The following is a 19,001-nucleotide window of genomic DNA, read 5'->3' as shown; positions in this document are numbered from 1 at the left end:
TTTTGTTCCAATTACTCTTTGACATGAATCAGTTTTGACAGATACTGCAGCAGTTTAATTTTGAAGTTTCTTTGGGCATTCCTTCCATTCACTGCACCATGAGCTCTGCCATTTTTGCCTGCATTAATAAATTCTGCAGAGCCACAATGGTGCAAGCTCACACAGTGAGGGAATCCTCTTCCTTGTGGAGTTTCATCTGTACCAGCAATTTGGCTAAGTTTACAATTTACTTCGATGTCAACTGTAAATGGCATTATACTCATTTGAACACAACCTCCAGGCCATTGAGTATAACTTCACCATAAAAGAAACAGATGAATGCTTATTTTTGAAGTGGGATCTTTGAAGGAGGTTATGCTTGCATGCATCTGGACAATTGGAAGGCTGGCAAGGAACCGATGATGACTTACATCACAACTATAAATTTTTTTTCATATTCAGACCCCCAGTTTTTGGCTTCACTCATTGTTTCTTACTTTCATCACTCACAAGTGGAGAGAAATGTGCAGATTTATAAGTTAACAGACTGTAGCAACATGAGAGAATCTTTGATGCTTTCTGATGGTTTGAAAGGAACTGAATGAATCTTGTGCATGTTCAATTCGGTAGAAACCTCAGCCTCACGAGGCTCTAAACGTTGATTAAGGCAAACATCATTGGAATAAACTTTGCATTTTCGAACAACATGCGCTAGTTCTAGATATACTTGCCCCATTAAGCAGACATTTTTCTAAGATTTTTAAAGTGTCAACAATTAGAGGTTTCCACTTCTCTAACTAAAATCAGGGAAGCACTTCAACTCTGAATGTTTACTATATATGTAGCACAGAAATGTTAGACAGTTTTCTCCAGTTACACATCTCATTTGTTTGAGGGTCCCTTCTACATCCTCATTGTGAAACTATTTCAGTTCAGAACAGAAAAGGCCGAGAATTTTAATTCAACAATCCACTTTAACAAAAAGGTGCATTTATAGGGAGTCTTTAATTTTTTTTCTTACAATTTTGGGATGATATGGGTGTCACTGGTTGGACCAGCAGTCACTGGCCATCCTGAATTGCCCAGAGGACAATGAAGTGTTAACCACATTGCTGTGCATCTGGAGTTACATGTAGGCCAGACCAGGAAAGGATGGCAGATTTTCTTCCTGAAAAGGGCATTAGTGAACTAGATGGGTTTTTTTATGGCAATTGACATGCCTGCCATTAGGTAAAAACAATGACTGCAGATGCTGGAAACCAGATTCTGGAGTAGAGTGGTGCTGGAAAAGCACATCAGTTCAGGCAGCATCCGAGGAGCAGTAAAATCGATGTTTCGGGCAAAAGCCCTTCATGTCTGCCACTAGACTAGCTTTTTAATTCCAGTTTTTAAAACTTCAATTTGAATTTCACCATCTGCCATGGTGGGATTTGAACCCTGAGCCCCAGAACATTAGTGGGGTGCTTATTGAATTAGCCCAGCAACATTATCACCACCTCCACAGGAAATATCTCAAGACATTTCACAGCAATATAAGATGACAGAAGTTGCTGTTAAGCTGAAGTAGGATTCACTATGAGCCTTTTTGTTATGAATGCAGTTCAGAAAGCAGTTACAACTTGACACAAAGGCTAACAATTCATTCAACAGCTTCAGCTGATACAGTGTGAATGGAGACAGTGCCATCAGGAAAGGATCTCTCAGGGTGCAGGATGGTGGTGGCGGTGCTGCTAATGGTCTTGCTCTGATGTCCACAGTCACAACTGGAGTGGTTTCTCATGTTCCAATTTTAGAGCAAGTGGCCAATCCTCAACTGGTTATGGACTGCACAGGTTCTTTGTGTTAGACTGATACCAGGACCCTCACTCGGGTCACTTACCAGGTTTTGATGGGAATATGTACAGTCAACCTGGTGGCAAATCACTGACTTCCATTACAGCTAGATTTTCATTGTCATGTGTACCGGAGTACAGGAATACAGTGGAAAATATACAAAGTCATCATTTCTGGCACAATCTCAGTATACAAAAGACAGGATTAAAAATAGAAGCAGAAATGAAAGAAATAGCCAAAGGAAAAGAAGACTCCCCCCACTACCTCGGCCATGAGCCCTCATCACCAGAAAAACACAAAACCACAAAGCCCACCCCTCAGCCTGCTGAGGAACTTCTCCCACCACTACCTACACCTCAGGAAGGAATCGCTCCCACCACTACCTACACCTCAGGAAGGAATCTCTCCCACCGCTGCCCACAACAGGGGGTTAGTTAGCTCAGTTGGTTGGGTGGCTGGTTTGTAATGCAGAGTAACACTAAGAGTGTGGGTTCATTTCCTACACCAGCTGGGGTTACAATGACAGACTCTTCCCTCAGGTTAAACCACCACCAGTTGTATTTTTTTGTGGGCGGCACGGTAGCACAGTGGTTAGCACTGCTGCCTCACAGCGCCAGAGACCCGGGTTCAGTTCCCGCCACAGGCGACTGAAAGACTGTGTGGAGTTTGCACATTCTCCCTGTGTCTGCGTGGGTTTCCTCCGGGTGCTCCGGTTTCCTCCCACAGTCCAAAAACGTGCAGGTTAGGTGAATTGGCCATACTAAATTGCCCATAGTGTTAGGTGAAGGGGCTAATGTAGTGAGTGGGTTGCACTTCGGTGGATCGGTATGGACTTGTTGGGCCGAAGGGCCTGTTTCCACACTGTAACTAATCTAATCAATTCAGGAAGGAATCTCTCCCACTGCTGGCCATATTTCTGGGAAGAAATCTCTCCCACCACTACCTTCACCTCAGGAAGGAATCTCTCGCACCGCTGCCTACATTCTGGGAGAAAATCTCTCCCACCATTACCTACACCTCAGGAAGGAATCTCTCCCATCCCTGCCCACACCCCGGGAAGAAATCTCTCTCACCGCTGCCCACAATCTGGGAAGGAATCTCTCCCACAGCTGCCCACAATCTGGGAAGGAATCTCTCCCACCGCTGCCCACTCGGGGAAGGAATCCCTCCTACCGCTGCCCACTCGGGGAAGGAATCCCTCCTACCGCTGCCCACGCCCCGGGAAGAAATCTCTCTCACCGCTGCCCACACCCAGGGAAGGAATCTCTCCCACATCTGCCCACACCCGGGGAAGTATCTCTCCCACCCCTGCCCACACTCGGGGAAGGAATCTCTCCCACCCCTGCCCATACTCCAGGAAGGAATCTCTCCCACCCCTGCCCATACTCAGGGAAGGAATCTCTCCCACCGCTGCCCACACCCCAGGAAGGAATCTCTCCCACCCCTGCCCATACTCAGGAAGGAATCTCTCCCACCCCTGCCCATACTCAGGGAAGGAATCTCTCCCACCCCTGCCCACACTCCAGGAAGGAATCTCTCCCACCGCTGCCCACACCCCGGGAAGAAATCTCTCCCACTGCTGCTGAAACTCCGGTATTGTCTGGACCGATATTGCTGAAAAAAGAAAATAAAAGAATAAAAGCATAAAAAAAATAGAAGTAAAAGAAAGAGAAAAAGGAAAAAAAAGAAAGGCAGTCAGAAGCAGACGAATCCACGACGCGGGCATGAATGCTGTTCCTTCTCAGTGCTAGTTAGTACAGTGTGGACTATGTCCCCATAACAGAATGTGATTTCAGAGCAGCACATGGGTTTGTTTGTTTTTTATGGTCCTGTGTCAATTGAGTGTTTCTCCAGTCATTAGCTGGCAGTATTCATGGAGGAAGATGTTTCCCTGTGGTCATCAGGAGGTTCAGCATGTGCTGCTAGGGGAACCTACTCAAGCTATGCTCATCAAAACATCTCAAACATCTTCATGACTTCTGGTCTATTTAGTAGTTCCTGAGCTATGTTCGATTACCTACAAACTTACTTACAGAGGTGAGTTTCAGGTAACAAGGGAGGAGAGCAGGTGGAGGCTGAAAAGCTTTAGAGGGAATTTGATGTTTAATTCCTCAGTTGTGGCACACACAGTGAAAGAGGAACGTGCAAGACTTGGAGGAATGAAGAACATCAAGGTTTGGGAGACTGGTAAGGCTGGGGTGCAAAGCAATTTGGATGTGACAGCAAGAAATTGAGACTTGAGTTTTTGGTAGACAAAGAGTAAATGTGGATTGGCAACCGCAAAATGAAAAGATCAAAGACCAGTTCATCTGTTTTTGTAATGTTAAATGTGGGATAAATATTGGTCTGGACACCAGGAAGAATTCATCTGCTTTTCTGCAAAATAATGCCTTATAATCTTGTATACCCATCTGGCACAGCAGCATATGAAAGCTGAGATCGTTGACAGTCCTGAGCACTGCACTGAGGTGTCAATCTTAATTTTGTGCTTCAAGCCTGGAGTGGAATTTTAACCTGGATCCTTGTGATTCAGAGTTGTGTGCGCTATCAACCACGCCAAGGATGGGATTGAGTGAAGAGTGACTGAGAAATGCCTCTGGTTAAGAAATAAGCAGCAGAATTTCGGCTGAGCTGGCATTTATGAAAGGTGGAGGATGGGAGAGTGACTGTGAGAGCAGTGTCTGATGTCAGTTTTGAACACAACAAAAGAATGAATCAGTATTTAGTAAGTAAATAATTTAAGGCAGAGATACAGTTGGAAAACATTCCTCGTATCCAGTTTAGTTTAATTATAAACAGTCGTGGCTTCTAATTGAAGTCCCCATTTTTAGACATTAACCTAGAGGATCAAATCACAAAAATGTTACATCATGATTAAACCTAGAAAATGCAACTTTCCAATGCCATTATGATTCATATAAAACTGGGGAAAATAATTCTTTGCACTTGTCTTTTTTGGTGTAAAGACTTTACATAACTGAACCACAATGTGCTAGACCTGTCAGGTCAGAGAGGCCTGTATGAAACAGCACCAGCATCTTCTCCTTGATCTGGATTTAGTATTCTGTCTGTGTGATGGCCAAGTCATGCTCATTTTTCTGATGCTAATAAAGCTTCAAAGTCAATAGAATGTTTGCAATATTAGCATTTACTAATCCAGCTTGGTGAAACATCATGGCTGTTATTACTAGTCCTAAACACAGCACAAGTACAGATAAAAGTGAATTAGAGAATGAGGAAAGGCCTTTTACTTTATTAAATCCATTTACTCCAGAGACCAGGGACAATCTGTCACACCACAGGCACTATCCAAGTACTCAAGCTTCTAAAACCACCATGGAACTTTTGAAAAAAAATTATCATCTCCAAAAATACCAAGCAAAATTTCAGAAATCTTAATTTAATCATACAACCCTCAAAGATTAGTACAACCCATTTGTATTTTACTCATAATGTAGTGATAGTAGTGGAAGCACAGCAACAATCATCGTTTGTTGAATTTGACCAAGATCTGTTCTTAAACTTCATTTTGTTTTTCAGTAGATAGCAGCAGGAAGAGTTGGATGGAGGGGGAGATGGAGAGATAAAGAGAAATGTAGGAAACAACACCACAGATACGGCTGGCATCAATAGACAATAGCTTTGCCTTCATCAGTGTGTCTGGTCTTTGAGCAGCATGAATGGTAACATGAAGTAAGTGTAGGGGATGATACCTACACTTTAATTCAAGCTAAAGATGCTCTAATTCAATGACATAGAAAGACATCCAGCTGATCATCTGATGAACACTGTCTATAACTGCTCAGGATTCCATGGTTTAAAGTCTAGATATTTCACCCTTAAAGTCTCAGCCCAATTTGTTATCCTCATTTCATTAATTTCACTTATGTTACACTCCCTTCTCAATTTCTCTTATTGATCAAAGCACAGGACCCTGCTTCGGTGGGTCCTGTGACACAGTGGTAACATCCCTACGTCTGGCCAAGAGATTCAAATCCCAGAGATCTGTTATAGTATGTCTAAACACATTGCTTAAAAATAACTATACTTTAACTAGAGTTCTCCAATGATTTGCTTTTTTGTTTTGCTGAAGCACTTGAGATCTATTTGTTCAGCATCAAATTTACTATTCTTTCTAGTTGCTTTTCCCTTCCTTCCTACAAATCTTGTACCATTTGAGGAATAGTGGCATGGACATAAAATAACTCACTGGCAGCAATTATTTTATACTATTAATGATTAGGTTGTGAAGGAAAGCCTGCTGGAACTGAACTCAGAGCAGATCTTCAGCAGTGCCCAAGTAACGAGATAACTTAAATGGTTCTATCCAAATTTCTGTCTTGGACAAGACACAAAGGAAATCTTTTTGGTGCAATGACACAATTAATTTGCAAAATTGTTTGCAAAGAGAAGAAAAGGAAGCTTCAAGGGAATCAAAGGGACACACACAAAGTGACTGTAATAATAGCTCATTAAATGCTGCAGTGTATCAACCGAGGTACTAGACATCTAAGGCACATGTTTCATATTAATAGGTTTCTTTGAAGAGGTTGATGGATTCATGAAGGAGCGAGAGCTGCACTTCAATTTGGGGGTCACTGCTAAGTGATTTGAAGCAAATACTTGATACAGTCACAACCTTATAAACAACCTACAGCTCTGGAAGAAACAAACAAATTAGATTAAGATAGTGAAAGTACAAGTTGAAGACTGGGATCTTATGGCACAATGGTACCTTTGTGGTCCCTACCTTTGAACCAGAAGGCCCTAGTTCAAGTTTCACCTGCTTCATAGATGGGTGTAACATTACTGAAGAGGTTGATGAGAACATATCTACAAGTTGAAGACTGTGCTCGATTAAGTTGTCCCCTTGTTTCAGTTTCATGATCATTCTGCATGTTATAGATTTGTTTTACAATGGCTTGCAGAACAGACTTCAGGGACCATATAGCCTATACCTACTCTTATTTCTTATGATTGACATCCCAAATTCAGTTAGACACAACTGGGTGAAGACCTTTTCTGAAATACAGTATTCTGACTTTGTCATGATAGTTACCTTGGTACCAGTCAGTTCTTGCGACAGCTCTTGTAATCTCTCTTGTTGCTGTTCCAGAAGCTCCTGCACTGTGGTCAAATTTGTTTGCAGTTGTGTCACTGTGCAAGAAGAGAAATTAAATATTTTTTCATTTGTAGTAACTATGTTCTCTCACTAACTTCTATGCTGTGCTTTTGCATCACCAAACTTAAGTATTCTTCTTGTATCACCCACAACTGTTTAAAAGATTCACCATTCATATTTTCTTCACTCCACATGTTTAGGATTAAGATTTCCAGCTTATTTTTCTGTTCACATATATCCTGGCAGAAAGATTAGGTGTTGATATGAGAATTCAGCAAATTAGATTACATTTACTTCACAATAACAAAGCTGAACTACTAAAAATGAACAATATTTACAAGGAATATAACAGATGGACTTGTTCTGTACACCTGTCTATGACCGAAGTCAGTAGGTAACCACTGAATTCAAGTGCACGTTGCTGGTTGTTGTTCTGATCAAGTTGTAATTAGTTAGCATCATTACTAAAACTAATCTGAAGAAATTCTACCACTAACCAGTAACCAATATTCTCTTGAACTCAAACATTAAGGCATGATTTGAAAATATTAGATTTTCTCTCCCATTATTTTACAACAATTGACCAGCAGTAAAAGTTTTAAAAGTTTTTTTTAACATAATGCACCATAGCAAATGGAATTAGAAAACCTTTTAAACTAGAAAGTTAGGACTAATATCACAGGACTAATGTCATCATTCCTAATAATTTATTAATTGTAACTGATACAACTGACCAAAACATCTCAAGAACTGGAGAAGAGGTTATTGACACAGCAAGGTGATAATAGTAATATACAGAAGTCAGACTGACAATGATGCAATTGTGTGATGATGACAACAATGAATAGAAAAAAATGGCTTGAGGAATAATCATATTCCTTCCTTCCCCTAAAAGTGAGACATAACTAACCAACTTTCAGAAATTCCATTTTTTTGTCTTAATAAAATTGAATGAAGTTTTCTCCTTGTTCAATGCTTCTTTAATGGGGTGGTACCATTAAGATGGTACAAATTGGCCAATAGAAGAATGAAAACAGGCATTGCTCTTAGAACTTGCACCTAAAACCTGTACACTTACAGCCAGGGTGAAATTTTCTGTTGTACCATAGTCTTTTCAAATACATTGCATAACATGGCAGACAATTTTGATCCAAATTTTATAAAACACTCGCCAAATATAACTCGTATCTAATCACTTAGATTTGATCCTTACCTACTAAATTAATTGTTATGCTAACTTCTTCAAATAAAGCTGCTGTCAATCACATTTTTCAATTAATATTGTGCAAGACGCACTGCAGAGAAATATAGTGCATAAGCTGTACAAAATATGGAATATTTTTAGAAGCTAATAAAACTGATTTTCTTTTATTGCCTTTAATTTTAGAAATGATTTAAATTCATGAAAGAACTGGATGGCACAGCAGATTAAAATCTGCCCTCATCATTTATGGGTCTGCTTCAAATCCAATACAGACAAATAGGATACACATCTCTCCAACAGCTGCTAAGGGACTTTGTGAAAGGAGCTTCTCGGGCAAGTTCCTAGTTGATAAGGGATCTTAACATGAGACTACACATTATTTGTCACTAACTGACACTAATTGGGCAATATCACTCAATGACCATTAAATGAGCATGAACAGAACCACACTCATTCAACTAAGTGGCAATTCTTCAAAAATGTTTTGCAATAAATTCAGGGTGCACATAAATTCTATAAAATAAATAGCAAGTGAATTATTTTAAGTCAGTTGTAGGATATTTAAACCAAACTTCGCCCTTGATTGTTCTTTTACCTTATAATGTATTCAGTCATGTTAATAAAGGTGTAATCTAGATTAATGCACACAAGGTCTCCTGCAGTGTAAGGGCATGGATTATCCAGATTAAGATATTGCACAGTGTTTTATGTAAAGCTTTGTTCATAAAATTGGCTTAATGAAATTTGATGAATGTTGGGATATGGTAAGATCTGGAGATGGCAATATCCTCATTTGAAGAGACTATCGGACAGCAAAATAATGTGGCTGCTAGAGCAGATTGTTTAAGTCAGAAACGTTTGCTCAAGACTTGCACTGATATAGTCTCCTTTATGTCGGTAAAACACCCAAAATGCTTCACAGTGGCAAAGGCTCAAGGGGCTGAGTGGTCTGCATCCATGTTGCATCACCTGATGATTTTTGAAATATGAATTACAATGTAAGAAAGAAGAGAGAGCCATCTGAGATTATATTGCACCTCCTATTGTTTAATTTTCCCAGGTATAAGGCAGTAAAAAGGTGGTGTGAAACAAAGATCAGTTTTGAGGAAGTTTTTGATGGGAGCAGGGTGAAGCAAGGTGTTAGGAAGAGGGTTCTAAAATATGACCCGATCAATATAAAATATAATGGAGTAGATTTCTCCTGAAGATCTGAAAACAGTGCTTCAACACATTTTCTATTTATCCCAGAGTAATTAACTAATATTCTGGAGAGAATTCCCTTTTGGTTTTTACAAGTCACTAATGTCAGAATATCAGGATCCACAAGGAAGGTAAAGATAAAGTTGCCATCATCCTAAAGTCACTGCTGCTCATGGAAATACCTCTTTAAGCTTGTGTTTAATCAGTACCTGGTGAACAAAATTTGATTTGATTTATTGTTGTCACATGTACCTCAGTGCAGTGAAAAGTTTTGTTTTGTGTGCAGTACAGGCAGATCACAACATACAAGGACATAGAGATTATAGGGTGCTTAGACAGAGTGACCCATACAAGATTATGGATGCACAGGTGCTCAAAGCAAGATCAATATTAGGGGTGAAATTGGAGGGGTCCATTCAACAATCTAATAACAGCAAGGAAGAAGCTGTACTTGAACCTGTTGGTATGTGCGTTCAAGCTTCTGTATCTTCTGCCTGATGGAAGAGGTTGAAAGAGGATATTAAATGCCTTTGAATCAGTGAAGGAAATCCTTGATAAATGGGCTAACTAAATAATGTATTATAAGATCTGACTGACTTGCTTGGGCAATGCCACTGTGACTAGCACCAACAGCATGAAAAAAGGAAGTGAAGTAGTCACAATGAGATAATATCATAAGGGTCTGAAGAAATCAGCTCACATACTGGAATACATCAAACATAAAATCTTTAAAAGTACACAGTGGACATAAAAAGCTCTTGAGTTATTTGAGTGGTTCCTTGTGGGGTGTATGAGGGTATAGAATGAAGAAGTAAATTTCCCCTGTTCACTTGAATCACAACTACACTGTAAACTTTGATTTGCCACATGCCATAAAGAAAGGAACCAACTTGGTGGGAATGAAATACCTAACAATTAGAGAAAGAAAATCAGTTGACTACAAAGCAAATAAACTTGAATATTATTTGGCGAAGCTGAGCATTATTTCTGTGTTCTCCATAATCCCCAAGATAGTCTTTTGTTTAGCAGTTTAAATAAAAATCCTACACTGACATTGAAAAATTAACCTGCCTTGGTTAGATACGGAAAACAAATATAGCAAAGACAAACTTCATTTGGCACCAAATACAGGCAGACTGAGTGGATCTCTTGGTAATAGGATAAATAGAATTACATATACCACTGGAGGGTAATAAATGAAGGATGCGTTTTTGTAAATGTATTTGAGAAAATCACACCAGCAATACTGCTCTTCTGCAGACAAACCATCAAGAAACACAATGTAAAACAAAAGCATCACAATATTACACATAAACTATACATGAAGTGCAAAACATAACAAAATGGTGGAATGAACTAAGGACAGTCAAAAGTTTAATGTTCTTATTTTAATTGAAAGCAACAACTATCACTGTCAAAATGAAGCAGCAACCCTAGAGCTTATTTGACTAGGAGAGAGATTTTCACAGCCAGTAAAATCACACCATTACTTCAATTCTTGAACAGTATTAATGAATGAGCAAAATAAATCACTTAAATAATTAAGAACCAGCTCAGTTTTGAGTGAATTGAACTGAACAGTACTAGTATCTACACCTCATTTGCCTTCCTTCAGATTCATGATGTTTAATATGAGCCAATATGTTACTGTTTTACTTTTGCTATCTCATCCCAAACTTTCAGATCATTTCCACAATTTTTTTTTAACTTTTAAGTATATGTCTGATCAAAGCACTATATTTTGGTAAGGCAAACGTTCCTCCAAATCTAAGCATAATATCTAAATACAAACTTCTGGGCCTGTGTTAAATTAGTCCTTGTATATTATGAACTTGCAGTTAAACCTTTTGAAAACTGTGCACAGACTTTAAAATGACCATTGCAAGTCAGGTGTCCTTTGACATTTTAAGCTTTAGGTAGTCTTACGTCCCAAACAAATACCTAATTAAATACGGACATTCACAGTAATCCAGGGAATTCACACAATATTTTTTGTTACAAAAAGGGGGATAGAAGATAAATTCAGGAACTACAGCATTCCAACTGGTCTACATATATTTTCACCCTGCAAAAAAGGGAACATCCAAACTCAATATGTATATAGTGAATGTAAGCAAAATCTATCAACTTTACATTGCAGTACGACATTTTCTCATCTGAACTAGAATGGCATCTCAAGGTATTAACACAGGATTATGACAATCAGAGTAAGTACTATTCTTATTTGGGGAAAAAAAACACTCTTGTGGAAGTGAAGAGGAAATCAACTTGTTCTGAACAAGAGTCATACTAGACCTAGAATGTTAACTCTGTGTCTCTCTGCACAGCATTCTCTTGTTTTGTTTCAGATTCCAGCATCCACAGTATTTTCCCTTTAAATGAGGTAGAAACTGTGTGGCAGACAGCGTTCCACTGAAATCCATCAAACTAGCAGCAAGTCATCCAAGCAGCCAAGGCAGTAAACAATACTACTTTGAAACAGAAGGTACTAATAGAGAGAAGTACTTTCCCTAACCTGTACAAACTTTTGAGTTTCTTGGGAACTGACCTTTTGAAAGATCAATTATACAAAACCTCACTACTTGTTTCTGCTTACTGAGAATCCTTAACTTTACCAAGACCATCACTTTTAAAGCACAAATGTTATCTAAGAAACTATAGTCCTGCCACAATAGAGACATACAATAATACACTCTAACAATACTAACAGGTAAAGTGTGAGGGACCAATGAATGAAACTGTGTGTTATTTTTGGGGTTAAGTGGGTGAGAATAGACCACCCAAGAATTCCTGAAGACTATCAAACACACCAAGATAGAAGAGGATGAAATAATTGTTTCCTTTGATGTAACAGCCCTGTTCACATCCATCAACATCAATCTGGCCAAGGAAACACGGACTACAGTAATAGAAGAATTGAAAAATGTGATGCTGGAAAAACACAGCAGGCCAGACAGTATCCGAGGAGCAGGAGAATCGACGTTTCGGGCTTATGCTCCTGCTCCTCGGATGCTGCCTGGCCTGCTGTGTTTTTCCAGCATCACATTTTTCAACTCTGGTCTCCAGCATCTGCAGTCCTCACTTTCTCCTACAGTAATAGAAGAACCAAAGACATATACACCAAACACTACCAACTCCTTGTTGTGGTTCTGTTTGCTGAGCTGGAAATTTGTGTTGCAGACGTTTCGCCCCCTGTCTAGGTGACATCCTCAGTGCTTGGGAGCCTCCTGTGAAGCTCTTTTCTGTGTTGTTTCCTCCAGCATTTATAGTGGTTTGTCTTTGCCGCTTCCGGTTGTCAGTTCCAGCTGTCCGCTGCAGTGGCCGGTATATTGGGTCCAGGTCGATGTGCTTATTGATATCAACAAACACATTGACCTGGACCCAATATACCGGCCACTGCAGCGGACAGCTGGAACTGACAACCGGAAGCGGCAGAGACAAACCACTATAAATGCCGGAGGAAACAACACAGAAAAGCGCTTCACAGGAGGCTCCCAATCACTGAGGATGTCACCCAGACAGGGGACGAAACGTCTGCAACACAAATTCCCAGCTCGGTGAACAGAACCACAACAACGAGCACCCGAGCTACAAATCTTCTCACAAACTTTGAACTACCAACTTCATCAGCAAGGAAAATATCGTCAAGCTAGTGGACCTATGCCTTACCACCCACTTCATCTTCAACAACAAAACCTACAGACACACCAACAGAATAGCCATGGAATCTCCAATATCAGGGTTCTTAGCAGAGGCAGTAACACAGACTCAAACAAACAGCTCCACCAACCATCTAACCCAAACTTTGGGTCCGCTACATGGATAACAACTTTGTCATCACTAAACAAAATAAATTAGAGGAAACCTTCAAGACCATCGATAATACCCTTACTGACATAACATTTACTAAAGAGGAGGAAAACAACAACAAACTGTCATTCCTAAACGTCACAGTACAGCAAACAGCCAATGGGGAACTTCAAACCTGCGTCTACAGGAAAACACCACATATGGACCAAATACTGAACTACAGAAGAAATCATCCCAACACCTACAACGAAGCTTCATTAGAACATTATTTCAATGAGCCACCACCACACACTGCAGCACAGACGAACTACTAAGAGCAGAGGAAAATCACCTATACAGTGTATTTAAAAAAAAACGGATACCCAATGAACACAGTCCACCAAGTTCTCAGCAATAAACCCAAACAAGCAGACAAAACACATCCAGAAACCCTAGCCAATCTCCCCTACATCAAAGACAACTCAGAAATGACTGCCAGACTACTCAGACCTCTTGGCATCATGGTAGCCCACAAACTCACCAACATACTAAAACAGCGGCAAATGAACTTGAAAGTGTCTATACAGACAACAAGCAAAACTAATGTCATTTACAAAATACCTTGCAAGAACTGTAACAAACACTACATTAGACAAACAGGCAGAAAACTAGCTACCAGGATACATGAACATCAACTAGCCACAAAAAGACATGAACCACTCTCACTAGAATCCTCACATACAGATGAGGAAGAACACCACTTCGACTGGGACAACACATCCATCCTAGGACAAGCCAAACAGAGACACGCATGAGAATTCCTAGAAGCATGGCACTCCAACTGGAACTCTATCAACAAATACATTGACTTGAATCCCATTTACCACACCCCCCTGAGAAAAACAGGAGATGACATCACCAACCCAAGGAAACCTAAACACATAAATAAAAAGTGGGCCATACCACCAGTCTTCACCGGAGGCCCACTGATAATGTTACCTGGTATGGTGACAAAACGTTTGAAAACGAACTTTCCGGCTCAGTGAGCAAACTTAGATCCAGAATCTTAACTTGAGCTACAAATCATCTCAAAACTCGCTAAGAATAAACCTTCTTTATTTTAAAAGTCAAAACAGTTTCCTCCTGGAAGTATTTAATTGGGATGCTCACTCTGAAGGCAAGAAAATACACACCAAAATATGACGACAATGGGCACTGTGCTGATACTATGGCTTTCGGATGTGTGTTTTGCCCTTTTTTATAAATGAAGAGAAGTTGAGGTAGAGGTAGCAAACAATCTGCTTCCACCTAATAAAATACAGGTTGAGAGGTCATGGGCTTTTTAAAAAAAAAAGTTGCATCAATAGAAGCAAACTGAATGGTTGGGGTCAAGCCTCCACAGAACCAGGACTTTTGGTTTAACTTTCAAAGCTGTTGGGATTGTGAAAGCTGCTACATCTCTTTCTCTTTCTTTGCTACAGCTAAAAGCTTCGGTTCTCTTTCTGTTGCTCGACTTGCATGCGAGACAATCTATTTTACTGACTTTGCTTTTGTCAAGAGTGTGCTTATGGGATGTTACTATATTGGAACAGCTAACGAGCAATTTATTATTGTAACTATTTCGTTAGTTATAGCTAAGCCGATATCTTTTTTTTAAAAATTGTCTGTATTTTAACGACAGTGTATGAATAAAGTGTGTCTTGCTTCAAGCCTGGTAGTTTGATCAATTGAATTGCATCTGGAACACAACGCCTGGCACTTGCCTTTAAAGCAGTAAAAAGACATACATTTTGGCTGTCTTAGAATGTTGACTAATTACAGACTTTATATGTTCGACACAAAAACACACATATTCCCAAGTCATCTATATTTACATGGATCAGTTTGAAACTCAAAGTGACATTCCAGTTTGAAACAGAATAGCTCCAACCTTTGTTGCTTGGCAGTTTTCCGAATGGAATTTTTTTCCTCAGTAATATGACAGATATTTCCATTCAGCATTGGCAACTAATATTTAATGATCAAGTTCTGAACGTTTTGTTCCTCCTTTAACCTCACATCCTCCTTTATTGAATCAACATGTTGTAAGGCTCAATGGAAATTTCTTTAAATTAGCATCAATTTTGCACACTATTAAATGCAATCCTGAAATATATTTGGTGACAGAGATACATGAACTGTCTGCATTTCCAATGATAAAACATTACAAAGCATAAAAACAGTCAAAAATCTCACAAATATCACAGATGGCTTAGAGGAAACCATTGAAATTTAAAACTGTCTATCTGTTTTGTCTTCTTACCTGATACCCCTTCCTTGCTTTCCCTCAGGCAGCAACTCTTGCTAGGATCAAGTTCTAGATACTATAGAATTCATCCCAAGTGAACCTCAAAATAAGTGTTGACAGTATCTTCAATTACCACTGTGCTCTTACTATAAGATTGTAAGATATAGGAGCAGATATTAGGCCATTCAACCCATCGAGTCTACTCCACCATTCAATCATGGCTGATAAGTTTGATTCTCCCCATTCTCCCACCTGCTCCCTGCAATCTTCGATCCCCTTGACAATCAAGAACCTATCTTCCTCAGTCTTAAATACACTCAATGACCTGGCCTCCCCAACCTTCTGTGGCAGTGAATTGCATAGATTCATCACTCTCTGACTGAAGTAGTTTCTCCTTATCTCCGTTTTAAAAGATCTTCCCTTTACGCTAAGGCTGTGCCCTCACATCCTAGTCTCTCCTACCAATGGAAACATCTTCCCAACATCCACTTGTTCCCGTCTACTTAGTATTCTGTAAGTTTCAATTAGATTCCCCCCCTCATCCTTCTAAACTCCAAGTATAGACCCAAAGTTCTCAAACATTCCTCATATGTTAAGCTTTACATTCCTGGGAGCATTCTCATGAATCCCCTCTGAACACGTTCCAGGGCCAGTACATCCTTTCTGAGATATGGGGCCCAAAACTGCGCACAATACTCCAAATGCATGCAAGTCATCACTTTTGTGGATTAACTGTTTCTAAAATTTTGCTCTTTGCCAGCAAGGTGATCACCCAAGGCAAGCAATTCCATCTAAGATATAACGTAAGTTGAGAACAGTTAATAGACCAGTCGAAGAGTGTGGTGCTTGAAAAGCACAGCCAGTAAGGAGAATCGACTCTCCTGCTCCTCGGCTGCTGCCTGACCAGCTGTGCTTTTCCAGCACCACGCTCTCCGACTCTGATCTCCAGCTCCTGCAGTCCTCACTTTCTCCAGGTTTGTACTATGGTTTAACCAGTAAACGTATAATGTAGATGTAGCGCAATAATCGTTGGTCAAATTCTCCTTTCCCTGGTCCCGGGGAATTCTACTTTACAGGATGCTCCCGTACTATCATGTCACACTATGACACAGCTGCACATGGTTTTCTGACAGCCCATCACACTCAACAAGTCATCTGAAGGAAGAACAATCCACAAAGGGAGTCAGAAACACAGATCATGTCCATCAGAGCTGCTCCCAAACATCTGGCTGTCAAACAAAAATGAGGGAACTATTTACCAGCCCAATCTATCAGTCAGGGACAAGCAATAGAAAACAGCAGAGATAAAAACAGGATGAATCAAAAAGGAGGAGGTAGTGGGGGTGTCATAAAAGTAGTTACAGAAGTACAAGGAATTACTAACAAATTTATTAAATACAAGCTAAATATTTCTTGGTACATTAGTTGAGAGTTTATCAGTAACTAAAGCTCCATTGCAATCACTCAATAAATCCTGTTAATAAAGACATATGTTAAGAGTTTATTTTGTGGTCTACATCATTAAAATGTATTTGAATTCTGTATTCATCTGGCTGTGGTAATTAAGTCATTAATCACAAATACATGAAGAGAGTGCTGCCACTATTTTTGTTTTCAAGAGGAATCCACTGATTTGAGAAGACAGGAGGTCGCTTATGAAGCTTGGTCCACATTTAACAATCTGTTTTGAAGTTCGAGAGGTTACATCCGTGTTTAAAGACGCAGACACACATGAAAGTACAGTTCCCAGCATGCGACAATTTGATGACAATTACCAATTTGCCCACAGCTTGCTAAAATCCAGATGGTTGGCAAAACAAACTGCATAGTGCTTCATAGATTAAAAAAGAATAATATGGTCTGTCTCATTCTTTGAACATAATTCAATCCCCAACCACTGGGCAGCCAGCCATACCTTCAGCCACCTACACTCAAAGTTCTGGAGAGCTCCCTCTCTAAGCCTCATTCCAATTCCACCCCTCTTCATTCTTCCCTATCTTCTCTTTTAAGACCCTCCATAAAACCTCCATCTGACTGAGCTTCCATCTGCCCCTTCTAAAGTATCCTTCACTGGCTTGGTGTCAATTTTTGTCTGATAGCATGACTGTGAAGTGTCAAGGGACATTTTACTTGATGAAAGGTGCTGGATGAATGCAAGCTGTTGTTGTTGCATGAACAAGGAAAATAAACAGCTGGGAACACTTCAGAAAGAAACAGTTCTAGCCTGTAACAACCTCAAATGTATTTGAAAAGACATTTACCATATTACTGCACAGAAAGTAGACCCCTGTTTGAAGTCATACAGCAATAGTGTTAACATAAAATCATTTACTGCCCCTACTGTTCACAAAAACAAGGAAGTAAGTTTCTGCCAATTAAAGATAAATCTTCAGAGATGTACCATTGTAGGTTTGGCCCAGTGCTGACTATGATAATTGTGCTGATTCTAGCCCTTGCATTTTCAACACTCTATTTCCAACTCTGTACTTTCAAGGCGTGACACTTAAGATGAACTTCTCACCTTCAAAATGAGCACACCAAAATGTTCAGAAATGATTACATTAAAAAACAATACATTTCTGCAAAGCATGCTATGTCTGGAGACTACTGAAATCTGTTCATAGATATTTCAAAATGAAAACATATCATGATGGAAATGCTAACTTTAAAAAAAATTTAAACTGATCATTTGATTTATATATTCATCAGGATCAGAAAGCTGGAAAAAAGATAAATTGAACACTTGCTTGCTAATTACCATTATCAAAATGGTACAATTAGAAAAGGTTAAATATTTAATTAAATACATTGGTCTTTTGTAGAATCATTATTCCCGAATGATAGTATTTGCAATCTAATATTCAACCAAATTAATATGATTTTTTAAAATGCTTATTTTAACGCATCAGAAAACGGTGACTCTTGAATCATTTGGCTACAAACAGATTTATAGTGCAAACCTCAATATTAAACAAAGGTCACATTGTGATTTAAGATGTGTGATATTTATATTAACATAATTTATTTTAAGAGGTTGGAGTTTGAAGTAGCAGCATGGGGGTCTGTGTATTTGGAGGTTTAATGATTAACTTGTCGGTATCATTTGTTTTAAACTAGTATGAGAGTGTGTTATAGAGTCAGGATAGTCAACATGGCTTTGTACGTGGGAAATCATGTCTCACAAACTTGATTGAGTTTTTTGAAGAAGTAACAAAGAAGATTGATGAGAGCAGAATAGTAGATGTGCTCTATATGGACTTCAGTAAGGCATTCGACAAGGTTCCCCATGGGATACTGATTAACAAGGTTAGACCTCATGGAATAAAGGGAGAACTAGCCATTTAGATACAGAACTGGCTCAAAGGTAGAAGACAGAGGGTGGTGGTGGTGGAGGGTTGTTTTTCAGACTGGAGGCCTGTGACCAGTGGAGTGCCACGAGGATCGGTGCTGGGCCCTCTACTTTTTGTCATTTACATAAATGATTTGGATGCGAGCATAAGAGGTACAGTTAGTAAGTTTGCAGATGACACCAAAATTGGAGGTGTAGTGGACAGCAAAGAGGGTTACCTCAGATTACAACAGGATCT

The 19,001-nt window shown here is 39.5% G+C and overlaps 1 protein-coding gene across 2 annotated transcripts in view; it reads right to left on the bottom strand.

Moving 5' to 3' along the window:
• The window catches only part of pex14 (peroxisomal biogenesis factor 14), a 235,850-nt gene that overhangs the window by 11,237 nt on the left and 205,612 nt on the right, over positions 1-19,001 (bottom strand). For both annotated transcript variants that reach the window (XM_043676240.1, XM_043676241.1), the window contains exon 7: positions 6,872-6,969. In XM_043676240.1, coding sequence (XP_043532175.1) covers positions 6,872-6,969 — 98 coding nt within the window. The remainder of the gene's footprint in view (positions 1-6,871; positions 6,970-19,001) is intronic.

Source organism: Chiloscyllium plagiosum, chromosome 34 (genome assembly GCF_004010195.1).
Source record: "Chiloscyllium plagiosum isolate BGI_BamShark_2017 chromosome 34, ASM401019v2, whole genome shotgun sequence".
Classification (NCBI taxonomy): Eukaryota; Metazoa; Chordata; class Chondrichthyes; order Orectolobiformes; family Hemiscylliidae; genus Chiloscyllium; species Chiloscyllium plagiosum.
This window is presented reverse-complemented; position numbering and strand designations above follow the sequence as displayed.